Source organism: Pelecanus crispus, chromosome 6 (genome assembly GCF_030463565.1).
Source record: "Pelecanus crispus isolate bPelCri1 chromosome 6, bPelCri1.pri, whole genome shotgun sequence".
Taxonomy (NCBI): Eukaryota; Metazoa; Chordata; class Aves; order Pelecaniformes; family Pelecanidae; genus Pelecanus; species Pelecanus crispus.
The window spans coordinates 1,199,684-1,227,400 of NC_134648.1; the positions used below are offsets into that span (position 1 = coordinate 1,199,684).

The 27,717-nt window shown below is 49.6% G+C and overlaps 2 protein-coding genes across 2 annotated transcripts in view; one reads left to right on the plus strand and one right to left on the minus strand.

Moving 5' to 3' along the window:
* CCDC9B (coiled-coil domain containing 9B) overlaps positions 1 to 810 on the plus strand; it is a 48,118-nt gene extending 47,308 nt beyond the window's left edge. Inside the window, exon 13 of the mRNA XM_075713186.1 lies at positions 25 to 810. Coding sequence (XP_075569301.1) covers positions 25 to 810 — 786 coding nt within the window. The remainder of the gene's footprint in view (positions 1 to 24) is intronic.
* An 18,078-nt stretch (positions 811 to 18,888) lies between these two features.
* INAFM2 (InaF motif containing 2) lies at positions 18,889 to 19,305 on the minus strand. Its single transcript, XM_075712207.1, has one exon. The coding sequence runs from the start codon at positions 19,303 to 19,305 to the stop codon at positions 18,889 to 18,891; it is 417 nt and encodes a 138-aa protein (XP_075568322.1).
* Between the last annotated feature and the right edge of the window lie 8,412 nt (positions 19,306 to 27,717).

The following is a 27,717-nucleotide window of genomic DNA, read 5'->3' on the forward strand; positions in this document are numbered from 1 at the left end:
CTAAATATCTCCTTCTTTTCTCAGAGGAGCCTTGGTATGGACAAACGGAAGAGCAGAGGTGAGGAGGGGGTGGAAGAGAACTGCACAGCTGAGCTGGAGGAGGAGGTGAAACAGCCAAGCCTCCAAGATCATGGGGCCTCCTCATCTCAAAGGCTACGAAGTGGAAAGGTCCAGGCTGCCCACAATGGCCAGAAGGCGGAGCGGAGAGGAGTGAAGGGCTGCAGCACGGAGGTGTCTGTGGCCAGCACAGGTGACTCGGAGCCAGGGCCTAAGCTAAGTAAGGAAGGCGTTGGGGAAGATGCCAGTGGGAAGCCTGGTGCTGCTGACATCTCTCAGGAGAAGGGGAGCACTAACAGCACTGCTTCACAGAGCAGCCTTCCAAGCACTGTGCAAGCCACCAGCCACGGCAGTGAGGAGACCTCGTCCCTGCCCATGGGAATGAATTTAGATGGAGCTGGCTTAGAGAAAACCACACCTTCAGAACAGGAGTCCACTGAGGACTCTTCAAACGGCCACGGAGGAAAGCTTGACACAGCGGCGGGAGACAGACTGGATGCAGGTCAAGGACAGCTGGTGAGAAAAAGAGGGGAGGAAGTGACCCAAGACACTGCCCTTCAGGGGCAAACACTTGCACTGAAGGGAGGTGAAGATGCTGAAGGCACTGAACACGGAGGAGAGCCTTTGCCCCCAAGGAAAGCCAGCTCTGACAAGACTGTTGTGTCTGAGCAGGACACAGCAAAATCACAGTCCAGGGAAGGGGACCAGCCTGAGGATTGCAAGGAGAAGGACAGTGGGGACACTCTCAACTAGCAAAGATTGTACCGGCTTGCCTGAGACAGAAGGTGAGTTCCTGACCCTGCTCCCCATGGTGTGTTTGTTATCCTGTTAATGCTCTCAGTTGTAGTACAGATCCACAACTCTGTTTTCTGTGGCCGTAACAGCATCGTACCAGATAACTATCCAAAAGTGTTAATTAACAGTGATATGGATCCCTCAGGTAGTCTAAATCTGTGCATCACAAAGACCTGCCCTGGAGTGGATGGGGAAACAATGGAAAGACAGACAGGAAAATTTGGACAGAAAACTGGACTGCTGAGTCTGGCTGGTGACAGGGGTTAGTTAGGGCACAAACTGAAACTATTCCTGGGAAGGGATCATCTCAGAAAGGATAGCAGGACGAATTTATTTCTGTCTCTGGGGTGATCACAACTAGAATAACTTGAGGTCAGTGTGGTCCCTTTCCCAAAACTCTTGTAAAGCTACAGAGGCCCACCTCATGGGCAGTAGTTTGAAGAAGGTCGACTGCATGTGGGATTCTCTTCCCAGTAGAAGATCTGTGAATGCTACATTTTGAATTATATACATATGTGGTAACGCTAACGTGCAAGGCAGTGTATAAATAGAAAGGGTGAGATGGTTCCTGTTGAAAAGGCCTGTGAACCAAACAGAAAGGAGGAAGAACAGATTTGGTTACATAGCAATGCTCCAGGTTTTATTCGAGCAAAGGATTTTCTTCCAGAAAGGCAAATGCAGAACAAGAAAAGCCAGGAGACAGAACAAAGTATGACAGGCAGAAAAGTAAGGTAGACATTAGGAGGAAGGGGCAAGGAGAGAGTGTAGGGGCTCTTTGGCAGTTACCTTTGCAAGGCACATCTTTTTTCCAGGCAATGTCACACACGGATCAGGATAGCATCCTTTAGGTTGATGTTGTACCCACAGGTGCTAGATCAGACAGGTAAGTCCGGGTGTGGTTCTACCACCAGGTTAGGCAGGAAGGTTGCAATTCACCTAACTCAGGCTGAGCACAGAGGAACCTAACTTAAGATGTGGGCTTTGTTTCTCTTCAAAGGAGAGAGATGAGCACTTCCAGAATGCAGTCCAGCTTGCTAACATCTGAATTGCTCTCGGGATACTCCTGGCTCTATCCTTTAAGTAGAGAGGCAGCTATATTCCATAGGTAGGCACTTCAGGCAATTAGCTGCTCAAAGCTAGGCGGGCAGATCGCCCCACCGAGTGCCTTTCCCTGATTCCAGCAGGCTTTTCTTCAGACCCGGACCCAGCAGCTTGTCACCAGCTATTGCTTAGTATTCATCCCAGAGGCACAAATGAGCTTTAGGGATGAAGTGGTTAAGCTGCTAACAAAAAGACCTTCGCTATAATCCAATACTATACAAAAGGCATGGAGAAGCACAAGCATTACAGCTATTTAAAAAAGACAAAACACCAAGAACCAGCAGGAGCTGGTTCTGTGCTTGAACTAAAATTCCTTCGAGTGAGGGAAATTAATTCCAACAGCATTTAAGAAAATGTTGAGACACCTGGATGCACATAGTGTGAGTTTACTGTCCAGGCCATGCCTCTCCAATCTCAAAAAAATCCCCCCAAAGCAGAGGATGAAGGAATTAATGACTACTTTTCTCACTCAGGATAAGTTTAATTAGACACCAACTAAGAGGAAACAATAAATTACAGTAGCCCACTTTCATCTCAGCAATGGAAAGTCCTATGATTTGGTAATAGGGCCCTAAGTCCACTTCAGCATGGCTCTTTACTGCGTCACTCCTCACTGAATTCATTACAGCAGGCTTCATTATAAATATACCCTTATGTCTTGGAGAAGCGGTGGCTTAACTTGGTGTTTGCACTTAAGCACTCGCATATCTGCTTGGCTAAGCTGGAACTTGAGACGGGTATTGCTCTCTGAAACTATTTATTGCTTGGGAAGCACCAGGTGTAGTGATGTCGAGGGAAAATGAGGGTTAACTGGTGCCCCAGTTACCCTCTACCATTTCATCCCGCCTGCCTTCCCATCTGCCTCTTTCCCATCCGCAATGCTCATTTTCCCTTGCCGCATCATGCCCCCACAAGAAGCATATTCCTGCCTCACTTCCCTCTCTTTCCCAAACAGTTTGAGTTTCCAAGTGTGTCTAAACTATGCACTCAGCATCAGGTACCACCTTTTGATGCAGACAAATTAAAGCAAGACACTTTCCTTTTCTGAGATTTGCTGTAATTTAGGAGATGCTTCAGATTCCAGGGGTGCCCTGTGCGGGATATGGATGGCAGGGCACTGGGGGACAGTCAGCCTTTAACCAAAAGTGGCAGTGCTGGCCTGCCTTAGGATCACAGGACGGGCACAGCTACATCAAATCTTACACCCAGAGAATGCCTTTTCATTCTTTTTAGTCCTTAGAGCAATCACTAATTCACAGCAAAGACATAGCGACTTATCCTCTCTGAGCACACCAGTCTGAGATTGTTTCATCTGGAGGTCTCTTGCACTTTCCTCTGAAGCCTCTGACTTTCTCGCTGGCAGGGTACCCATGGAGGTGCCAGGGTGAGCCAGTGCAGCCATTTGTGTCCCCCATCTCAGCAATGGGTTTCTCCTGGGTTTGGGTTTGGGTTGGGTTTTTTTCATTCCATTGGCTGCAAGAGCATTTAGAGAATGAGTGCATGAGTGTTGCTTGGCTGTTAGTCTTTAATGATGTTCTGGGGCATCATTGTCACCTCCTATCTGCTGAAGTCACCACAAAGCAATCTGACCTCTCCCTTTGCACCAGCGACAGGCCACTACCAGGGTTGGCTTTCCCAAACAAGATCGTTTGTGGACAGGGTGAATTCTGCCATGATTTATTTGTAGCGGGGAGAAGAGCCAAGAGGAAGACAGAGGGACCTGTCTTTAACTGTCTGCTCCCTGCGTCCAGTTTGTCAGGAACATCCCTTGGCAGACAGAAAAAAAAAAAAAAAAAAAGCAAGACCTGGATTTCTCTAGCACTAGCTCAGCACAGCCAGAACAGTTCATCTGCGTGGCTTGACAGCAGGGCTCCTAGGAGCAACAAAATAGCAGCAATGACAACAACCACCACCAAAAAAGCAAAAGCCCATTTGGCTCAAGTCGGTTAAGTTGTCAGTGTGTTTGGAGCGAAAAGGTCTCGTGTCTATTCCTGCTGTTGCTTTGAAGTTCCCAAATCAACATGACAGGCTGCATAATGACACAGATGGCAGTCATAAATAACCACCGGCTGGTAGCAGCCACTTCCCTTCTCCCTTGGCTTCTGTTTCCTAGTGCTCTATAGACAGATTAGTTTTACGGTACGTATAAAAAGCTGCAAAGCTCTACTTTATTTCCATGTATTTCTCCCCGAAGTGTTATTTCACAGCAATTCTTTGGAACCAGGTCCCTCAGGGTTGTCCCCATTTCAGGTGCGTTTGAATCCTTGGCAGGGTTTTCCTGTTTGGTTTTTTGGCTTATTGAGCCTGATGCCTGCAGCTGACTCCCGATGATGCTTTAGGGCAAGGACCACCCAAAATGCAACCCGTAGGACACCTGCATTTAGCAAAGCCGTCGCGTATGGCCCACAGAGGGACTCGATAGGTGTGGCCATCCTGGGTGAAACGCCACTGCACCCGCTGGAGTCCCTTCGTGAACGTGGCAGCCCGATGATTCTGCCTTTTTCAGCCTAGCTCGTAAAAAGCGCAGCCTTATCGGGCAGAGCTAGGTTTAGCAAGAACCAGGAAAAGAGCATCGTTTGGGAAGCTGAAAGAGCAATCAGATCAAGCATTAAACAAAGAGCTGCACTTTTTTTGTTAGGATGCAAAATTAAAAGTTGATTTATTCCTTTTGTGTCTAGTACCATGAATTCAGGTGCCCAAATCACCTTACTTATTTGCTTCCTCTCACCTGCTGAGTATAATCTTTAAGGAACAGGTAGTCCTGAGCGAATGGCCGATAAGCCAGTTAAGAGGCTGTGGGCTGGTGGCTCACATACAGTTTTTAACAGTTGACGTTTACGCTGAATTTTGACGTCCGTGCCTAACTGTATTGATCAGGCCAACACGATTACAAGATCATCCCATTGGGGCAGGGGAAGGAGAGGGTGTTTTTCACCCTGTGGTGTGTGAGCAATGGTAACACAAGTTCTCCGTAGATGAAAGACTTTGTGTGGCAAGGTAAATAGGTTGTTGTTACGCAAGACTCCAGGAGGTACGGAGCAGCTCTGTCGTGGTAAATCCAGGCCAGCTGGAAACCCTTACTGTGTTCTGTGTCCATGTAACCAGCAGACGTTATACCAGGGAATGCCCTGCAGTGCCTGCTAGAAAACATGAGAGAAGTCTGTGCTGAGAATCCAAATTACAGAGAGTCTGAATGACTCCTGTCTTGGAGGACAGAGAGTTCATAGCAAAAAAGATTTTTTTTACATAGATTATTGTAACTGGGACCCACGTGAGATATGACTGGCCTTAAGGAGAAGCATCTGGAGGGATGCACCATCCTGGGTTATCAAGACTGGTTAATAATTTCCTGCCAGGAGGTAGCAGGTAACTTCCCAGTAAGATTTTTTTTTTTCTTTTCCTGTGAAAAATACAGATTTGACAAATGCCATGCATGTACCAGAAATGTGTCTGCTTCGACATTCCGTATTTCATAAAAACCAAACTGGAGCCCTTGTTAAACCTTTTCAAAACAGAAAATTTTAATGTTATGTTTTTAAATACTGATGATTCAGTTTTGATATGGTGCAATTTTAGGAAAATCAGCATTGCTAAATCATACCATCTGTTTCAAAATGCAACCTATCAACCCCAAAAGGAATGTAAAAATATCGTTCCATTAAAAAGTTTCTATTGTGGAATTTCCATCAAGTAGAAAAACCTGTAGCAGGTCACTTCACCTGATGCCAGGGACATGCTCTCTGTTCACGGATCTCACACATCCCGAAGCACGGCAGAATCTGTCGCAGCGGTAGACATCGGTGAGCAGTGACAACAATATGCTCTCCACCTGCTCCTGGGCTTTGTGGAGTCCACGTCCCACACACACCAATGTGCAGATTTCACTCCCCACCGCAGATGCTGCTCATCTGTTTCTGTACAACAGCAGCTCCTTGCAGCAAGCAGCCACCATGTGGGTTTCACAGCTTCCACTGCTAATGTCTATTTATGGCTCTAAAAATCTCCATCACCTTCAAGCCAGTTGGAGATGCTGTGCAGAGTGTGGTGGGGCTTTCATCCTCTGCTTCAAATAACAAGGAATAAATATTTACCCAAAGTGCAGGACTGGAATCCCTGGAGAATGTCCAACAAGTCCCAGAGAAGTAAACGATACACAAAAACCACAGAAGCTTTTCCTTGAATTCTCTTGAGAAAATTAATCTTAACATCTTTAGGGAAAATGCAGCTGGGGGTAGATTTCCAGAGCAGCTCTAGGGATCTGACCTTCAGCTCTGGCTGACGTAAAGAGGAGTGGGGCAGGCAGGGCCTGTGTGCCGCAGGACTCAGGAGGTCAGAAGAGGTCAGCTTTCTGATGCAAACCAGTGCTAAAGGTTGGTGCAGGAAGCAGCACAAGCAGAAACCAACGCTTCTCAATACTGTTACAGAGCTACTGAAGAACATACCAGTTTCCTCCAGGATCAAGAGACAAGACTGTACCATCTGCAGTTATGTCTTGGAAGTTGGCCTGGGATTGGCGGGCTGAGGTCTCAAGAGCGTGACTTGAATTGCATTGGCCTCACTGGTCCTCCCTGCAGCCCACACCACCTTCTGGAGCCCACCATCCTGCTATGGGCATTTCAAATTCCCGGAGCACATCTCAGCACCACATACCACCAAAGCGGAGAGTTTAGTCCTCATGCAGAATTAGGCAGTGGTACGGCTTAATACAGGACTTGATGCAGTTATCTTCATACTTCTGAAGTGACGGGAAAGCCTTTCCCGTGGCACTACATGGGAAAGTACTATTAACATTGGAAAACACAGGGATTATGTGAGAATGGTTCGACAAATGCACTTGGACTGAAGAAACACAGGGAAGGACTCCAGGGATATTCAGGGAATGGTTGTTTAGTCTAGCAAAATGACGGCACAAAGTGATGGAGTTGTGGTCTCTATAAATACAGTGGGGTAGTAAACACCAGCGAAGGAGGAGAAACACTCAAGCCAGAAAACAATGCTGGTGGAAGAATCAATGTATCGAAGAAGCCTGTGAATAAATATGGGAAAATTAGAAACGGGTCACTACCCGTCAGCGGACAGATGACCTGGAAGCATGCCATGGCTGAAGCAGGAACTCTTGTCCCCTTCGAGGCTGGCCTGAGCAGCATGCTTTGGCAGGGATTAGGTAACGTGGTGCTTGTGACAGCAACAGGATGAATTTGATGACAAAGTTGTGTATGCTTCTGTCAGAGTTGGTGACCGCTGTCAAAGCAGATGCTTTCACTGACACCCAGAAGATTTAGTGCACGTCCCATCTGGAAATGCAGGCTCTTTACTCCTAACGCTCTCTGGCACTTTGCAAGAGCTTCTGTCTCTTCTTTGGTTTGTCAGGGTGGCTTGAGGAGAGCAGGAATTCTTAGAAGCTGTTAATGCATTGAGAGTCACCGACCAAAGCTAGTCATTGGAGCACCTGTACTTCCTTATGGCTACTTATTGAAGCTTAACGAGTCCAAACGTAATTTAGGGCTCCAACAGGCAAGCTGTTGCCATTCTAAACATTGAAAACGGAGCTGCTCTTGTAGCCTGCAGTTGTTGCTGCTATGGTAGAGCTGGCAGAAGGGAGCACATGCCTGTACCTCAGCCACCTGTGTTAACCCTCGTAATGTAAACCCCAGATGAAAAGGAGTTAGAGATGAATGTACCGCATGGTGGTCCGCCATGCAAGGGGCACAGGCACATCTTCCCTTCTGCCAGCTCTGCTGTTGAGAAGGAACAGAGAGACTGTAGAGAATATCTGAAACCACTCCAACAGGAATCTCCACCAAAGACCATCTTTACATATTTAAGCTCATCAAGGGTTGCAGTGATAATTTTTCTACCAGTGGCAAATCTAGACAGGATTAGGACTTTTTTTTTTCCCCATTAAAGAAATCAGTTCTAATTCAAATGGGAATTAATTCAGGGATGTCCAATGGCCTGTGCTAGGTAGACGATGTCTCATGGTCTTACCGGTCTTTTTTATAGAATCATAGAATCGTGTAGGTTGGAAAAGCCCTTTAAGATCATCCAGTCCAACCATTAACCTACACTACCAAGTCTACTCTAAGCCAATCAAGGGTAGACCAGACTGAACCATGTCCCCAAGTGCCACCTCTGCCCGTTTTTTGAACACTTCCAGGGATGGGGACTCCACCACCTCTCTGGGCAGCCTGTTCCAATGCTTGACCACCCTTTCTGTAAAGAAATTTTTCCTAATTTCCAACCTAAACCTCCCCTGGCGCAGCTTAAGCCCATTTCCTCTCGTCCTATCACTAACTACTTGGGAGTTTTCTGGCCTTACAGTGTATGTTGGGACAGCTGATATATATATATATCCATTTTAAAAGAGCTAAGTGAGAAAATCTGGTATAATGATGTCTAACAGATGGTCCTTACACGTCATGTCTGAGTTTGCCTTGTGGTATTTCACGAGACTGTCTGAGTGGTCCACTAAGACCAAAAGTGTCTCTGGGAAATCTGGACCTGTCCCAGGAGAAAGCCAACAGAAGTTACATCTTCCAACCCAAGCAGAGGATGGATAGTGCTAATCTCAGCTGAAGGAAGAAGGGCCAAATTGCCAGACTTCATCAGCTACATTCAGCTGCAGTCTTCGGGGATTTCAGTGACATCCATCCCCAGGACATGAGATTTAACCGGTATGCCCAATGGACTGTTGTTGGCCTGGCTGTGAAAGCCATACCAGTGACGTCCCGCCTCCGGCCAGGCTCTGTCAGGCTGGGAAGTGTGAGGCAGACGGGGCCTTTGAGACAGACCACCAGCGGGCTGCGTTAATCCCCTCCCGTGTCAGCGACGCAGGGAGGGAAATCTGGCACCGCGTCCCCTTGCTGCTGGTGGCGGAGTCAAAGGCAGCGCACAGCCGCAGCGCGCTCTGAGCCCCGACTCGCGCGCCAGCGCAGAGCTTGCTAAATCTCCGACCGGCCCTTGAGTTAGGCATGGAGAAGAGGATACAGCGTGAAATGAGAGAAATGCTAATCGCTATGTCTAATTACTAAGAGAAGGAATGCTTTTAAAGCCCACCAGTGTCTTGGCTGTAAAGGCTCACTCGTGCTCAGAAAGGAGGTGTCTGTATTGAAAGGATAATATTGCAAAATAGGAAAGAGAATTGTCTACCATCACTAATAGCGCAGGGCTGTCAGACTTTTGAAACCATTAATAATAAAATAGATTAACAAAAACCAGAGCTAGCTCTGGAGTCGGTTCAGGCTCGTAAAACAGATTATTTTACAATATTTGGACCACAAAGCACAACTCTGAAAATCTGCTTCCTGGCCCTTCCCAATAGCGTTAAATCCCAGCAGTGTGCTGCGGCAGCATCGAGCACCCCCTCGGCAGCAGGATACGGCCAAGCCTGCCTGTTGCACACATACAGGACAATGAAAAACGTCGCCAGCAGCAGTCTTAGAGCCTCCTCTCAGCTGTACAGAGCATCAATTATTTCAGTACCGCAGGTAGGATTTCAGCGCAGTTCCTTATTACATATCTGTGGCCTTAAATGATTCCTTTAGAGATTTCCTTTTTATGCAAGCCAAGCTTACCATTGCCTCTCCTGCCTTCGCGGTATTTCATCTGTTTTTTCTTTTTATATCCTGCCCCCCCGCCCTTTCATGTGAGCTTTCTGTGCCGAAATCTGCATCAGCGAAAGGCAGATCTGTGGATTTAAACATGGATGCAGGAAAACGCCAGCTCAGCAGTTCTGAGCAGCACCCAACCATCTGGCAACTGCGGGGGGGGGGGGGGGGGGGGAGGTCTGCCTTTCCCGATTAAAAGCACCGTATCTAGGGCTGAAGGCAGCTGCAGGACAGCAGGGTTGGTGTTGCTGCTGGAGGAAAGCTGGCAGACCCTTCTGCCCTGGCGAACACACGCGCTGCACCCCCAGGCCAGGTTGCACAGGAGAGGGCCAAAAAGCCCTACCCAAAATCAGCTCCTCTTGTCGCTCCAGGTGCTGTACAAGCACGCACAAAACCATGTCAAGATTATTGTTCTTGAGACAAAAGGAGAGAGTAAAGCAGTCTTAGCTAACCCAGAGGAGGACTGGGAGTGTTTCATCCGGACTCGTACATTCAGTTCATCCCCTGGGCCCCGGATTTGGCATCCCCCGTTGCTCCCATCGGATTTGGCAGGTAGGTATGCTACGGTGGTGCCCCCCAAGCAGCCCCCGCCGCGCAGGAAGGTCAGGTGGAAACTCAGCAGACATTTTTAATTTACTGCTCAGCAGTTCCCTGCAGACCGCTAATCCCGCTGCCGTCTCTGCTCTTGTTTCACAGGATAACGTGCTGAAGGTGGTGGATGAGAAGAGGAGAGGAGCGCAAGCTTGTCCTCACTCTTTGACCTTCTATGAAATCAGCTTTCAGCACCTGCCCTGGGCCCTTCAGCACCCATTCACAACACGTGGGGTCCCCCGTCACCGCTCCCCACTCACAGTTTCGGCATCGCCCTTTCCTATCCGTACGCCAAAGGAGAGGGAAGGCTACACACACTCCCAACCTACAAAGAAAACACCGTCACTTTTTTTTTTGTTTTGTTTTTTTTTTTTGTTTTGCCTATATCGCAGCTGTGTGGCAAGCCAATGAAATGTCTACTGGATGCACTTTATTTTATTTAATAGCTAATTCTGTTTAAGATTTAGGTTTCTGGGCACCCCCCCCGTTTCCTCCGCCCGAGGCTGGCAGGGGCTGGGCGAGCTCTCCCTCGCTGTGGGGCAGGGAGCAGGCGACTGACAGAGCATTAGGAGACAGGGTGAGAGGCGTTACGTTGTAGTTCCGTAGGCGGATGAGAAAGCGTTCAGAGCAGCTCTCGTACTGGAGGTTTGTATGCGGTTGAAGCGTGGGCAGAGATGTGCGGTAGTGGCACGGGTGGCGGGGCGCAGTGGGGATGGAGCATTGCTTGAGTTACGCTGCGGGGCGCAGATGCTTTTGACAAGCAGGCGTCAACCGCAGCACCTCGTCCTTTAAAAGCTTGCTTTCCTCCTCCTGTTAGGTAGTAGGGCACCAGCTGCAGAGGCTGCGGCAGCACGGCAGGAGACTCTGCTTTTTTCTAAGGTGGCTGCTAGGTTGAGCAGGGACATAACGCAGCTCAGCAAAACACCGTGCCCGCTTCGTAAGAGCAGGAAGGCTGCAGTCACTGGAGATACTTGCAGCTCGATGTGCCACGCGGGGCAAGGAGGAGGACAGCGCAAAGGCAATGACCTTCCTTCTTCACCACGTTGCACAAAGGAGGCGGCAGCAGAACCCAGGCCAAATTGGAGCCGAAGGTCTAAGGCTTCCTAGCAAATGCTGTCACCTTCCCAGTTGTGCCTTTCATAGCCTTGTGCTTGAATAAGAGGGCAGCACTCCCCCTGCACGCTGCCATGCAGCCATTTTGACCTGGCCCTAAAAGACACCTTTCAAATCGAGGATCGGGATGAGCATTTACAAGCGTAAATGAGCAAGAATGCCAGCTGCTCGGATTTCCAAGCAGCTAAGAGATTCACAGCAAACTAGGATCTAGCTGAAATACGGCTACCAATTAAGGAGAAGGCAGAAAGCAGGCACAAGGAATAACACAACATAATTTCGGACTTCCGAATGACAGAGCAGAGAGGGTATCACCCTCATTTTGAAGTGCTGCTCTAAAACTCGATGCAGGAGTAAATGTACGTGCAGACACATGCATGGAGTTTTATGGATTTCATTGCAGGCTGCATTCGCTAACCGAAACGGCAGACTGCCTTGGTGGTGAGGCTGGCATGTGTGGACTGAAATGCTGTACGCTGGTTTAGTAAACTAATATTGGCACAGATAAACATTCTGTTTTTCCACGTAACTTAGATCCACGGTACCTATCTCATGAAGGACAAGCCTGGGAATTTCCTCTACGTGCCAAAGTCAGGAGAGTTTACTGGCTTCAGACCAGGCGTTAGCCAGAAACAGCGTGCAGCTTTCATGTTTTATTAGTAGAAACATCTTCACCCCACCAAAGTCCAGAATGGGTTTATTTGGACTTATCCAACAGATGAAAGAACAGATAGATAAAAGCCAGATTGTAAAACTGCTCCAAGTCCTGGAGATTCTCCATCTCTCTTAAAAGTTGATTTTCCTTATCTGACTGGCTTAAAAAGTTGCTTACAGTTGTTTCATTTTTTAATTTATTTATTTTTTTTACATCAGGTCACTGACCTCAATCTTGGTCCAGTCAGACTGAGTCATCGCCAGCACATACGGGGAACTGGCTCGCCTCACGGTCCATGCACAATAGCGTCTCAGATGCAGAGCCTGTTGCACCCCAGCAGCAGTCGGGCACGCGGCCAGGTAGACAGAAACCCTTACACTGCCCCTGCTCCAGCGCTGAGTTGTAGAGACAAAAACCAACTCAACTGCAAGTGTTGCTCCATCTTACCGCCCTTACCTTACCCTTTTTGAAAGGAAAACTGACACTTTTCCCCCCGCTGCCCTCTTTTTCTCCTGCAAATCCAAGTAACTTTGCATTTAATGATGCCTAGGATGGAGTGAGTCTGTAGCAAGCTCAAGGGATGGGACTGTACAGATAGTGCCTGTTCTAAGTGTAATTTTTTCCTGCTCATTAACACTTTGCTCGAATGCATTTTGGTTGGTGCCTGGATTGCAATTTTTCAGAAAACTATGGCTAGCTGTTTCTTCCTTAGTGAGAGAAAAGATGGAAAAGTTGAAAAATCTGATGTAGAGGGGTTATTTATATGAAATAAAAGTTGTAATGAGGAAAAAGCTCCAGTTTCGTAGTGTTTCTCAGTCCCACACGTAGAGTTTTCTGAATTGAACCAGTAATCTCTGCTTTTCAGAGCAGCAGCTCCAATTCGGATTACTTACCCCTTAGGAAAGCGCTTAACTCTTGGGCTAGCTCAGCTAACTCACCCGAAATGCTCACTGCAGTGATGACAGCCTGCATCGTACACACGGCTCACTTTTTCACAGAGGCATCAAAGCCTCCTCATTGCCACGGCACTTTTCTTGCAAGCACAAGTGATGGCAGCTTGCAGAGTGCAAATTCACCTGCCCACAGAGGTACCTGTTTCCTCCCAGCAGTGGCTGGCAGCTCAGGGATTTTGTGAAAGTTTTTCTAGGTCATCCAAACAACAGGAAAGCAGCAGTGACTCTCAGGCAGAAAACCTCTTTTTTCTTTAAGCCAAAGGAAGAGCTTGCTGCTAGACACTCTTCTGGTTGGCAAAATTTACCATTAGTTTCAACACAGCAACTCTGTAGCTAAAACTGGTATTGAAATGGACTTCAGGCTAGTGAATCAACTCTTGTATAGAGAGATCAATTTAAAAAACCCTCAAGCCAAGGACAAAAATACCTCTGGATAAAGCCGGAGACACTTCAGTTTCCAAAGCTTTTCCAAGCCAATTCCTGCAGGAGGCAACAACATAGAATCTTGACAGCGGTTCCAGCTCTCCATTCCTATCTCAACAAGTCTAATACCTACAGCAGAAGCGTACCGCACAGATTACTGACAAGTGAAGCCCTGTACAGAGCCTAGAAGTAGAAATATCAGAAACATTCACCGATTTTCCACACCAGTTCCCCTCCAGATAAATTGGTTGCAAATGGTGTAGGAGCCTGACTAAACTGGCATTTAGTCAGAATTGTTTTTTATTTGAAGTGTGCAACACAGTAGTTAGTGCTTTTTAAGTTACGTGGAAAGCTTTTTAGGTCAATTAGAGTCACAGAGCAGGAGAAGGGTACGGCACTGCTGTGAAGTTCAGAACGCTGCCTGCTGCCTTCCCTCGGAAAGGCTGTACGCCAGCTCGACCGCTTCACAGGCTCGCAGACTCCGCAGCTACCGGCGGGCTAAGCTGACGCACTGGGAAGTCCGCAGCCGTTTCCGCATCGCCCCAGCTTAGCGCAGCGACACGACAGCCGACCAGATACGAGGCTCTCCCAAAACTGCCTCCGAACACAGGCAGAATAGGCAGAAGTCAAGCTTCACCTCCTTAGCTTTGTGCTCCAGCTCAGGTACGACTGTTTCTTACACCATTCCCCTCTCCACACGCTTCAGCACCTCCAGGACTCGGAGCCAGCCATCAGCAACACACACACCCGTGCACAACCCTTCCCAGAGCGGCCCACTGAGATTAATTTTGACTTCTCTGAAGGAGACCCCCCATGCCCAGCAGCAGCCACTGATTTTGTTCTCAACACTACAGCACAAGACTGCTTTTCAGCTACACTCAGGAATTAAGTCAAGATCTGGAGTAAAAATACCACCACCTTCCTCGTCAAAAACACAGCCCAGTCCCAGGCATCTGGGATGAAGATGGAATGCATTACATCAGTTGAGACCACGAGAGAGCACGCGCGGGGAAAAGGTAGCTTAGATGAAAATGTGAGCCAGCTGCTGGGGCATATTACATGCTCCAGTAACTTTTTTCCCAGCTATTTCCCTTCTGGTCCTTCTGCACGCGAGCTATATCGACGCACTCTCCTTGAGCAAACTGAGCTCCATGGGACAAGACCAGTGTGTGTACGCAGAGGGCAAGTATTATATGTCAATAAATAGGTGTAAGCCCAAAGGCACCTACATGCAAGGAAGGAACCAAGGAGGCTGGAGAAAACATCCTCTGATCTAGATACACCTTTGACTGGACATAATTAATAATTCTTTACTTACTCCTCCTCCTTTTAGGGAGCGCTTCCATTTGATAAGAGCTCGCGGTTCAAATCCCAGTTCTGCAGGGCTCCTGCAGGGCTCTAAGCAGAGGCAGCGTTACACATGGCTGGAGGGTCACCATTGTCATGGGAGAGTTGGACGAGTTTTCTCACAAGAAGTCCGATTCCTCCCTCGTGAGACTCTGCTCAGTCAGAAAGGAAAAGCAGAACATGACCTGCTCTTCTCTCCACCCTCTTAAGCGATCACTGTGATTAGGAACTGGAAAATCAAAGCTGCCACGGTATTTACCTTCCCTTGCCACTTGACAACGATGCATTTTGTCACCGCGTTTCAGAACTAAGTTGCACCTGAAGCACGAACGTACAGCGACTTCTGTTCTCTGGGCCGCAATTTTTTAAAGGCTCTTAGAGGACAAAAATCTGGAACTCAGGCCCTAAATGATACAGAGACTCAAAGCTTGGAGGAAAGTTAGCATTACAGAATTATTAGCATGGTTAATCAATAACAAACTGAAGTAAAAAAAATAGAAGCACAGATGCCACGTATTTCAGCCATATTCTGACAGCCGTCGTGCTTTTACAGGAGCATCCCCCAGTTCAAAGTTTTGAGACTCTTGTTAACTTCCTTCTAGCACTACAGCAGAGGGGCCTAAGACCCAACATTTCGCTCGTGTTTGATTATCTCCTTCATCCAAACTGACTTTCAGACAACTCCCAACAACACAGATCTGCACACACTGGAAATAGGACACGGCTCTGTTTGCAAAGAACAGGCAGGACAGCGTTTGTGTAAAGGGAATAACCCTTACCGGCAATTCCAAGGAAATAGCATTACAAATCACGAGGTTACAGTGATTTCTATCTAAGAAGCAACACAAAAGCCTGTGCCTTATCTCGCCTGATACAATTACACTAAGTGAACTGATTTTTTTTTTTTTTTTTTTTTTGAGGAGCAGTGAAGGGAAAGACTGAATTGGAGCTGAAATAATACAACAGATAACAAGACAAGTCTGCCTTTTAAACTGCAGGTTTACCCGAGACTGGTGACTGCACCATTTTAGAGCACTAAAAAATTGTGTTCAGATCCAGATGAGTGTCTCAGTACAAGGATAGCAACATAATGCAAAAATTCAGTCCAGGATGACAATCCAGCTGTTCTCTGTTGCAGCCAACCTACTTCCCAAGAAATCCCTAGTACCCTGAATTTTAAAAAGCTAGCTTACACCTGGAAACCAGTACAGACGAATGGTTTTTGTTACTAAAATTATTTGCAAAGTGCACTTAGTCACTGGTTTCTTGGATGGTGTGCCATGAAGGGAGTAACTAGCACAGAGACTGGCTCATCGCAGGCTGGAAACGGTTGTATCTCAAGGGGAACGTATTTTTCTCTGGAAGACTACGATTCCTCGCTAGGGAAAGGATGTAGAAGAGATTTTAGCTGAAGAATCTAGGTCCAAAAGGGCCTCGGAAAAGAAGGCTGCTCAAATCATAAAAGCTTGCTGGCCATTTGGCCAGCAGTCCGTGATCCTTCTGCAGCTTTACAAGGCAAAGCTTCCCCCCCTTGCATGCTTAGCAGTGAAGCAGCAGGATGCTCCAAAGCCAGCTGTAACAGGTACAGAAACAGAAGCGTTTCCCTTACAGCTCAGTTTGACAGCAGAGGAGAAGATGCAAAAACACAGCCTGGGAACTCATCAAGCCGGCACTTTCATACGGGAATGAAGACAGCCACGACCACCTTCGCACTGGCACTCCAGCCGTTTTTAGCACCAGAAAGGGAGGCAGCCGTCAGCGATGGGTCTGCTCCCTTTGACGCAGCGGGTCTGACCGGTGCCACTCTCCCGAAGATCCTCTGCCACCGAGACCACAAACCAGGTGAAGAGCTTGGAGTCGCTCCTGCTCCTGAATGCAAGGCATCCCTCCGCAGTTATGTGGCAGGTTGGAAGAGGGCCACGCAGCCCATTCGATTCAATTTACTTCTTCTTCTACACAGCCATACTCTATTAGTCTTCCGAGAGCAATTAAAGTGAAAAAATGCCAGGAGCCTGTGCACGTCCAGCGTATGTTGGATGCACTGTCCAAAGCCACTACAGATTCTCCAGGTCCGAGCTGCAGGCCAGGACCAGCGAAATCCCAGCATCTGTGTAATTCCACCCAGCTTTTCTTTATCTTCAAGGGTTTTAAAACAAACACAAGCTCCCTCCCAGGGATGCTTCCCAACTGGTTCTGCAGTTAGTACCAGAGCCAAGAAACAGACTGAACTCCACTGGCACCAAACAAGGAGCCTGGTTTCTTTCTCTTTTGCTCATTCCTCCCTTAGAGAGCCACACAAAGCCTTTCCCCCTCCAACCAGAGGCGCGTACCAAGGAGAGCAAACACCATCACTATCGGCGGGCCCCGGCGCTCCGGCACGCGTGCGGCAGCCCCACGGACAGGTACCGGCACGCTGCAGGCAGAACCGAGGGAACCGAATCACCCACTGCTACAGAGCAGACGTGCACAGGGCGAAACCCAGCCAGCCGCCTGGCCGGGGCTGCGACCCGGTGCCGCCGCCGGGCCCTGCTGCCCTCAGTCCTGCCGCTACAGCGCCTGAATAGGAAGAGTTCAGAAGCAGCTCGGGAGGTAACGGGGTGGCAGCCAGCCGCCCGCTACAGCGGCAGCGTCGGGCTTTCGGCTCCTTCACCAGCTCTCCTACCTGCCCTGCGGGAAGGTGGCAATGATCACGCGCACGCTTTTGGCTAAAAGGACAAAGTGGGATCTTTTTCTCCTTCCCACCAGCTAGCCGTCTTTTTTAGCGCATTAACGACATACAGACTTCCCTGCATGCTCCCCAGAAAATGGAAAAGGAGGGTGGAAGATCATACCCAAACCGCTCCCTCCTTTCCCCCAATTTCTTCCCGGGAGCCCTCCGCTCCTGCTTTCTACCTTTAACAGATGCTGTGAAGGAAATGCCCAGCTGACGCAGGCCCGACGCAACGCCACCGGTCCCAAGCATGCCAATTTGGGTATGAAACGGCTATTTCCCCCCACCCCACCAACTTTTTTAAAGTGCCATGTTTTACAGTATCTTTTTGATTTGCACAACTGAAATACGCACACCACATCAGAGCACACTTTTATCCCTCAGCAGAGGAAATCTGAACTCCGGGGATCATTTCACAGCGACGTGGAATAGCCTGGCAGCCTCACAGTTACGGCAGTCAAGCGAAACCATCCGAGGAGCAGCTGCTCAGAATGACACGGATCTTACGGCTTCCTAGTTGACAGCCCGCATCCTACAGTCGTTCAAGGCCACGTTTTTTGCACTGCTCATCAATGAACAGGGCCACAGGGCAGGAAAACATCGAGCAGGTCGGAAAGCCTGCCCGGGGCGCATCGCGAGCCGGCCGGCACAGACCGACCTCCTGCCGGCAGCGGCTGCGGGGTGCCGCGGGGGTCCGCGAGCTCCGCCAGCCCACGCGGGCAAGAGCACGGGTGCGGAAGCCGCGAAGCGCGCCGCAGCTGCCCGCCGCCGCGAGAGCCCCACCTGCTTCTGCCAGGGAAGATCGGACCCACTGTCGTCGCCAGTGCCGTGGTTAGCGGGCGTTAGGCACCTACGGAGGTTGCTCCAGCCTCACCTAAGGAGACCAACGACAAATCCATCAACAGCACCGTACGCCACAGCTGCCCCTCGCAGCGGGCAGACTGTTCTCGCTACCCAGTTGGCCATTCCTCCCAAATCCTCCTCCCGCCACCAAAGAGAACATACTGTGTTACAGAGACTTTCATATTGGGAAAATATTTTAATATAGTAAACAAGTCAATTTACCTTTCACATGTTTTTTAAATAAGTTTATGCTCGTCGTTAAACAAAATTGGTTTTACTGAGACAATGGATTACAGCCTCTAAAAGTCATGTTGTTCCCAGCTGATCCTGTAAATAGTGAGGAATTTTGGACACCGATATCCTTTTATAGGTAACAGACTGGCATAAATAGCGCAGGAATTCGACGCAGGTTCAAAGGGAGAAGCGAGCCCTGGTGAGGGGGAAAAAAACCAAACAAACGAAGCCACGAAACTCCCTTCTGAGGAAAAACGGGGCGGGGGGCAGAGACACCGCAGTTCCACCGAGTAAAAACACCTCGGCCCCGCCGGCCGGCTCGGGCTGCCGCCGGGGCTCCCCGGGGCCGCCGCTCCCGCTCCCGCCGCCGGCAGAGACCCCCGGGGGGCGCCGGCCCCGGCCGAAGCGCGGCGGCCCCCGCAGCCCGCCGGGCCCCTCTCCCGCCCGCCCGGGGCCGCCTCAGGGGCTGCCGCGCAGCCGGCGCGGAGCGGCGGCTCCCGCCTCGGCCCCGGGCGGCGGCGACGCGTCCGGGCGGTCCGTGTCGGCGGGGCCGGGCTGCGGGCCCGCGGCTGCCGGCGGAGCCTCCTGCGTGGGGCCGGCGGGCGGCGAGGCGGGCGGGCGGGCGGGGCCCAGCGGCGCGGCGCGGGGCTGCGAGGGGGTGGCGGCGGCGGGGCCGGAGCCGCCGCGCACCGGCTGCCAGATGAGGCTGTAGTAGACGGCGAGGACGATGGCGGCCAGCGAGACGGAGAGGACGTAGGCCAGCACGGTGGCCAGGCGCACCCACTTCTTGTTGGTCTTGGCCGCCATGCGCGCCTTCTTGTCCCCGGTGTAAGTGGCGGGCTTGCCCCGCTCCGCGCCCGCCTCCTTCTCCTTCATGGGGGCCCGGCCCTTGGCCCGCTGCTCCGCCGACCCCTCCGTGGTGGGGCCCGGCCCGGCTCCGCGCCGCCGCCGCCTCAGGACATGCCGCTGCCCGCCGCGGTGCTACCGGTGCCGCCGCCGCCTCCCGCCGCTGCCCGCGGCCCCGCGCTGCCGGGGCGGCCCCGCCGGCGGCGGGCGGGGGCGAGGGGCGGCGCTTAAAGGGGCAACGCCGCGCGGCCGGCGGCGCGTTTAAAGGGGCGATGGCCCGCGGCCGGCGGGGTGGCGGCTGCGCCTGCGCGGGCCGGCCTCAGGGGGCGCGCGCGGCGGCCGTTGGCGCCCGCGAGGAGGCGATGGCGGCTGCCCGCTGCGCCCGCGGCTGCCCCGGCCCCGCCGGGTGGGCCCAGAGCCCCCCCCTCGCCCTCTGGCGCCCGTGGCGGCTCGGCCCCGGGCGGAGGGCGCTTGGCGGGAAGCGGCTGAGGGCGTTTGAGGGCCCCGCCTGCCGCTGCGGGTGCCCCCCCCGGGGCCTGCGGGCCGGGCGGCTCCCACCGAGCCGGGCCAAAAGCCAAGGCGTGTGGTCAGGGTGCGCTGAGCACGGGGAGTGCGGGAAGGAGGGGCGGGTGCGAGGAAGGCTGCTGGCGGAGGCCCAGTGCGGGGGGAGGAGGAGGAGGAGGTCAGACCCCCCCTCCTCGCCCTTCCCGGTGGAGGTTGCTTCCTGGTGCCCCCCTGCCTGCAGGTACGCGGTGCTGCCTGCGGCTTTTGTGAAGCTTGAGGGGTGCCCCGGCAAGGCAGCAGCTTTTGGGGAGAGCCGGCTTTGCTCCCCTTAAATTGGGCTGAGCCCAAGCCTGCAGAGAGAGTCTAAAGCTGTGCTACTGCTGTTAGGGTTTGATTGACTTTAAAGGCCCCCCCAAAAGCACTGTATTGACTTAGTCTGAAGACACCTGAAACACTGTTCTAGGGTATGGATCATCCTTTTTATTGTTCTTTATGGTGCAATGTTTACTTTTGAGAATTCCCGAGTTGCTCCTTTTACAATCCTTTTTCTCCCTCCCTTAAATCTTAGGCCAGTCAGGTGTGTTGCAGCAGAAAACCTCTCGTTTACAAGGAGCTGCAGTTCTGAAAGAGGCTAACAGCAGCTGGAAAAGCGACTGCCACCCAGACAGGCATCAGAGGAAGTGAGTGACTAAGTTTTGAGTGAACAGTAGCATTTTATTTTTACTCTCAATAGCGGGGAAAAATGTGGAGGGTTTGGAGAGAAAGGGAAAACCCCTGAGTTTTTGCAGGAAGAAGTATGGAGCTTGTAGCTCTGAGGAAGATTACCAGGGCAGAAATTATGTTAGGGAATAAAATGGAGTAACTCCAAAAGAACTGTAATTCTTGGTAAAAAATTCTTGGATTGTGTTGACTAAAAGCTCTGGCTGATTGTTCATACAAGGGCAAAAGAATTCTGGGAGCTAAACTTTTTTGAGAGAGAGCACATGGGATGTTCTGTGTCCAGACCCTGCTTCTGCCTGGGTGGAAGGGCTGAAGGGTGTGACATTGTGCTGCCAGCTGCCTTGGGAGAGCCTCAGCACAAATCTCACCTGTAGAAATACAGGTGAAAATACATGGCTATGCAGCGTGGATACAGGAGTGAGTGGGTCCTGCCACGGCTGCCTTGCCAGCGATTTCACTGCCTGTTCAGGGCACAGGGGGCTTATTGCCCGTGGCAGGGCGATTGGACTACGTGATTTTTAAAGGTCCCCTCCAACCCAAATGATTCTGTGATTCTGAACTACAGCTCATGACATGCTCTACCCTCCTGAAATATTTCATTTTTGTGAGTTGTTGCTGTAACCCAGTATGTCTAGGAAACATTTGTTAGTAGGTGTTAGACTTTTTGGTGGGCCCCCTTATCTCTCTTGCCCTGATTTATTACACCTGGCTGTGTTCTTGCTGAAGTCAAATTTCGTACACCTGGATGGTATCAGCTGATGGCATCCTACTGACAAAGCTTTCCTGAGTCACAGAAATGCATCTTCTGTGTTGTTCTATAGATTTGATACAAAAACTCCCTTGTACGTGATTAATTGAAGCAGTACATGCGGTTTTATAGCAATTCCTACAAAATGGATTTTCTACTAATTTTTCAATCTGTTTTCTCTCGATAATCAGCTCGCTCCAACCCCTTCTCCCCTTGCTTCTTGTACTTCATTCAGCAGCTCTCTGCTGCTCCATCTTTTCTTTGCGTTTAAAAGAAAAATTCTGTAACTTGGTTGTGACTTCAGCATGCCTTCTCTCTGCTTCACATATGTCACCGAGCTATTTATTTTGAGGTCAGAGACTTTTTGGTTTCTGTTTTACAGATTATTTTAAGATTGAGTTTGGAGCTTATTTGTCTAGCATAATTTCTTAGATCGTCGGCTTGTTTTTTAATCCATCCTCCCAGCTGCAGGTCTGTGCTCGCATTCTTGCTGGCCTTTGTCTTCCTGCTGTTGAGCGCTGCAGAGATGGGCAGGGGCAGAGCCTCGCTGGGCTGCTGTCTGTGTCTGCTCCCAGCTCTTCCTCAAATGGTCTGCGCAGAAATCGGTTCATGCCAAACCCTTGTGCTGTCTGTGATCTCTGTTGTTGCCACTGATACGATTAGTCGTTGCCTCTGGTGAAAGGATGATGAATTACTACCTCCCACAATGCCTTTCCTTATGCTCTTCCTTAATTCCAGTTCTGGAATTTTGGGGGAGAGGATTGACCTATACAGGCAGTTCCTCTGGGGCTGAATGAGGCCTTGACAGTTTTTGCCTGATGCTTGTCTAGGCCATGCTGTCCTCCCGCGTTTTAAGTCTGTCCTTGGAGATGCTACATCCTCCTCGACTGCTTAACTCGACCCTGTTGTAGTGTCCAGAAGTTAAAAGACAAAAATGAGAGCACCGCTGCTGCTAGGTCTTCACGTGGATAGTATGTTGAGTTTGATAAAGGATGTTTAAAAGAGTCGGCAGGCTGATGCAGGAATTAGGCACGGGAGGTAACAGTGAGGTGGTAGGTATGAGTGTAACAAAAAGCTGTTATAACTGCCTATCTTAGTCCTCTGTCCCCAGAATTAGCTTCCCCTCTCCTGGGAAGGAAACCAATCCTCCTTAGTCTCTGTGCAAGTAATTGCTGCTCTTTCACTGGTGCTGCTTTTCTTTTTTTTTTTTAATCTCTGCTCACCAAAACTCTGTTCATAAATCCAGCAGTTCATAGCACTCCTTTTCCGTCAGCGGAGGCCTTGGCAGGCTGGATTGGCTAAGGACATGCAGTGGAGTCGTAGAGCGGTCCCAGCAAAGGTAGCGAGCGTGGTGCGGTTGAGATCCCACTACACCTCGTACGTTTGAATGTAGATTCCAGGAGCAACTAAAGCTGCTCCAGCTAGAAAATGTGGCAGTAGATAATTCAACATGAGTTATGCTCCTTCCTGTCTTCCCAGCTCTCTTGCCCCTTCACTCCTCAGGACTGCAGCTCTGTAGTTGTCTTAAAACTGAACTGTGTCATTCTAGAGACATTCTGTCTTCAGCCTAGCATCTTCGTCTCCCCGTCGCACTTACCCATTGCTTACTCAGGCTGCAGTGTGCCTCCTGGCTGCAGGGCAGACTCCCCCTTCACAGAAGACAACAGTTCTACCACGCTACTGAAGAAAGTCAGCGCTCTTAAGGCCCTCGCCTCTATGCCAAGCCCCTCTGCTGTCTCAGCTTTGAATAAGACAAGGCTTCATTAAATACCAAGTCTTGTTGGCTTTTGCCAGAGTCAGGTGTAAGCTTTTCTTCTTACTGTGGGCAAATAAATGGGTGTGAGTTTCTCTCCAGGTCCTTTTGTTCAAGTGCAGGCAGCTGCCAGAAGGCGTGTGCCTTCTGTTCCTAAACTTAGTTCCTTGCTAACAACCACCCATACAGGCAAATGAGAGTCAGGAAGCCAGAGCTGCAATAATGATATTTTCTTTTTGTCCTCTGGGTTTTGACAGAAGTACCAAGCTGTGCATTGAGCAGGCTCCTGTGGCATAGAAAGAGAGCTCTGGGGTGCAGAGCTCAGAGGTCTTGTAAAGTCGGTGAATGTGTCAGATGCTAGACAAAGCTTGCAAATTAGTCTTCTCTGAGATTTTTGCCTAAAGAACACAAAAGAGATCGCTCACCCGAGGCAAATGGAGTCAAGGGTGCACAGAAGTTTATAAGCTGCTTGAATTTTTCACTTCTCTTGTCGAGGGTCCACTAGGAAACTCGCTTACTCACAAGCCTGCTAATTCCTGCCTTATGCCTGGGTTTAGCTGAAAACCAAAGTGCTGAGGCAGATTGAGGATTTGGTGTTCCACCTGCCTGACTGAACAGCATTGCTTGAATTCTGCCGCTACCTGTTGCAATGGGATGTTTGTTTGCTCTCCCAGGGCCCCTGAAGGATGTAGCTAAATAAACTCGTATTATTGATTTGCCATGTTCAGTGTCAGTGGATAGTATCTAGTGCTGCAGGACAGGGAAGACTTAATTAAGGGAAGATTATTGGCCTTGGATATTACCTCTGTACAGACCTTGCTTCCGAGAGTAGCGAAGCACTGGATTGGATTGCCTGGGAGGTGGCTGAGCCTCCGCCGCTAACAGAGGCCTCCTGAAGCTCTCTGAACTAATGTCTGTCAGAGCTGATGAATGTCACAGCGGATCCTGCCTTGGGACAAGGGACGGGCTGGCTGGCTTCCCACAGTCCCGCTGCTCCTGTGCTTTCGGTTCAGCAAAGGCAGCTGCTCTGCCGTTCCTTCCTGCGCCCCGTCACTGGGAGGCAATCTGATGTGACGCCGCACGAGTGATCAGCTTACTCGGCGAGGTGTGTGGCGTGATTACTCCGCTTAGGTTAGCTTGTGTAACTCTAAAGTAGTAATTCACTGCCACGATGTTACGCACTCCCTTGTCTGAACTCTGGCCCTGGTTTTTGTTCGTGGTGTCTGCCTCCGGCACTGTGACTTCTACAGGCAGATTATAGACTTTGTAAAGAATTGTAACTTTTTTTTATTGGCTGTGTGTTGATTTTTAAACTTTATACTGCCTCCTTGGTCACACTGGTGAGCTGGGGAGGGGAGAGATGGATGAGGTCTTTCTACCTGCCTCCAGTGTTTAATGGAACAGGTATGTTTAAATCCATCTCTCTCTTGGCTGAAGTCCTTTGCCAAGGCTCCAAATACTTTGCCAGGCTTGAGCCTTCTGTCATAGAGAACGTCTCTGCTCTTGACAGGGCACAATCTCTCACGCTCTGCTGTCTGCTCTTCTAAAGGAAATACGCCTTATTTCACTGTTGTTCCAGTGTCCCGTTTGGAGCCTGCAGGGAATCAGATTCTGTTCCTCTCTGGCATCTTCCTCTTACACTTCACGATCTCTTGTGTCTTACGTGGGAAGGTGCTGTCTCTCTTGTTAATCCAGTAACAGCCGGGCAGAGGTTGGGGATGTTTTAATTCCTTCAGCTTCTGATTTAGCTGTGGTAAGTGAAGTTTGACAGCCCACTGTCTTGTGCTGACTTGGAAAGTGATCTGCAGCGGTTGTAGGGTGGATGGGGAAGATAGTAAGAGTGACGCTGATTTGAGATACAACAGCAAGGGGTCTGGTTTTGCTCAGGGTGGAGGCCTTGGGCGGAAAGCTGGTAGCTCAGGGTAGTGATGCATCAGCAGCTTCAACCTTGTATCAACTTGGTGAGGCCCATTTTGAGCCATTTTTTTATCCTGTGAACCATCTGCACAGTATAAAGAGCATGGCCTGCTCGTAGGAGAGCCTTGGATAGCGAATGTTTCCTCGGTGGGAAGACTCTTGAGAGTACAAAGTATGTCTGAAAAGGATTTATTGTTTTGGTTTTAATGCTTAGAAACTTCTGTAAATAGGTTCAGACTCCGGAGTGGGGAGAACCATGTGGCTAGCTTTATAGCAGGGATGTTCACAACATTTTGGAAGCTTTGCTTTTATTTGGTGTAATTTGAGGTTCGGTGTACTGTTGAGTAGAGACAGATCTCTGTCAGCTTTCTGGAGGCAGGGAGTTCTCCCAGATAACACAAATTGTCTTTGGCCTCTTGTTTCTATGCCACATTTCTGAAACTGAGAAATGGCTGACAAGGGTGGCTTGACAGTGCCCTGGGCATTCACTGCAGTAAGAAACCTTGCTGTTTGCTGGAATGTGGAGCCCTAGGCCCAGGGGTTCCCAGTGCTCTGAGCTGTAGGTTTCACACATCAGTTTGTGGAGAGGAAAGTTGCCCTTGTTTCACTAAGTGTAGGACTTCAAGAGGGTGAATGTTGGGGGTTTTTTTAAATTTAAAAAAAACCCAAAAACTGTTTGGGTGTGAACCTGTGCTGTCTGTGCTTGTGACTCTAAACACAGTCTCTGTGCAGGAATCTAGAGTCAAAAATCAGTGCTTCATGGTTCATTTTTGCAAGGAGGAAATGTGCATGTACACACACCCACACACACTTAACATCTGAATGCGGTTCTGAGGGCTGTATTTCAAAAGCAACCACCACTTGTCAAACCATAGGACAGCGATGATTAACAGCCACATAATCTGACTGTGCATCTTGGCCTCTGGTTTTCATGGGCTGAAGAAGCTGAACTCGTCCCCCTTTGTGTGGAGAATGAATGTGTACGAGTTGTGCTTCTCCCTGATGCACGCAGATATGCGTATATATGGTATTTGCTCATGTGTATGTGTGGGAGAGCACTGACATAGCTTCTCTGAAAATCCAACCTATAATGTTTGCAGAATGACAAGTCTTTATTCAGAGTTGCACAAACTTGTGATTGCCCCTGCAAGCACTGGAACAGGCTTTTCTTGGAAAGCCTTATCCACAATCTCGTGACGCAGCCCTGAAGCTAAAGTGATCCTGGTTTAGCCTGGGTTACTGCGGTTTCGAGCTGGGATAGTTCTGGGGTTTGTTTTTTCCCCAGGATGGAGAAGGGTGCTTTTTTGGTAGTTTGTGCACGATTGCTCCAGCCCTCTTTGGGGCCAGCTCTTAATGCAGCCAAGCTCTTGGTTAGACCAAACAGCTTGTCCATTCTTCAAAGTCAGCTTGACTTAGTCTAAGTTTGGGTTCTTGCTGAATTACACTAAGGCAACATGAAGTTTTAACTGCTTTAAAGATAGAAACAGATTCTTTTATATGCGGGGTTAACATAGGTTTTCACCCTAGTTAAGTAATGTAGCGTTGAATGTGATGATGCCCCCTGATCTCACAGTAGTTTTTCCCTGCAGAAAAAAAAAAAATCAGAAGCAGCTGATACTTTTTTCTTTCTCCATTTCTGCGTGCTTGGCTTTGGTAGCTGAATATGGAAAATGTGCTGGACTCGTGTTGATAACCCTGTGCAAGGGAGGGTTATTTAACAGAATTAAAATAGCAGCCTGAAACCTCTCCCAGTTCTGGAGCTGATTCTTACTTGTTAGAGCTTACTGCTTTCACACTTCTGCCATCCTGGTTCAGGCTGCGACTGGAAATGGAGCTGTAAAGTCCTAGGAGAGAGGCTGTTCTGATGCTTCCAGGAGCAGAAAGCATGGACAATGTCAGCAGAAAATTCAGTCCTGCGATGTTGTACACCTGTGAAAAGGGGAAAGATTTGCTGGCTATGAGCTTAAGTGGGATTCCTTAATTTATCTTCAGATAAATCTTGTATTGTAAGCCACTGGCCATTCTGCTCAGGAAAATATTTCTTCCAGATCCAGTAGTTGGATAATCATCCGCTCTTCTGGATGTATGCATTCCCAGCAGAGGTGGTTTTGGTTATGTGACAGTGTTATTCCTCAATTTTCTGTGGACCATGGTGCATGCATCATTGTCAGCTGAAAAATACTATGGAGGCTGTGAAAGCCTGGGGACCAACTGCAGCTTGTTTAGCGGGATCTTGATGACCACAAACGGTGAACTGCAGAATGGAATCAAACCTGACATCTAACCCAGTCGTGTATGCCATGAGGGCTGACAAGGTGGCACGCGTCAGCGCTGGTGTTTCTATCTGGGAAGCTGCGCTGCTTTTTGTGAACGTGCCTCCTTAGACCGAAGCTGCCTCCGATACATCTTGAGCCTTCGCTGCTCCCCCCGGTACACCCAGCCTGGTGTTTGTCGGTGTCGCTCACGAACACGCTGCTGCCTTGGGCCATTCGTACACCCTGGATGCCACAGAATGACCTAGTAAGAGACCTTCCTTACGCTGTGGCAGTGATTCTCATTCTGTTTGCTGCTTTTTCCTGTTCCTGTGTTTATCTGACTGTTTCAAAGAAGGTGTGGCAGGAGTTGCACACAGTGTTAAATGTTTCCTAGAGAGCTCTTTTCTGAGAAATCTGTAGTCATTTTGTGTGTTTGTCTGTTGTTTGTTCCCTGTTTGATAATCTGATGAAAAAAAAAATCATTTTCAAGATCTAATTTTGACCTCTAGAAAGACAGGAGATGATTTAAAATATACTGCACTGAT

Coding starts and splice junctions, on each gene's coding strand:
- INAFM2 (XM_075712207.1), bottom strand. CDS start 19,305: ATGAAGGAGAAGGAGGCGGGCGCGGAGCGGGGCAAGCCCGCCACTTAC.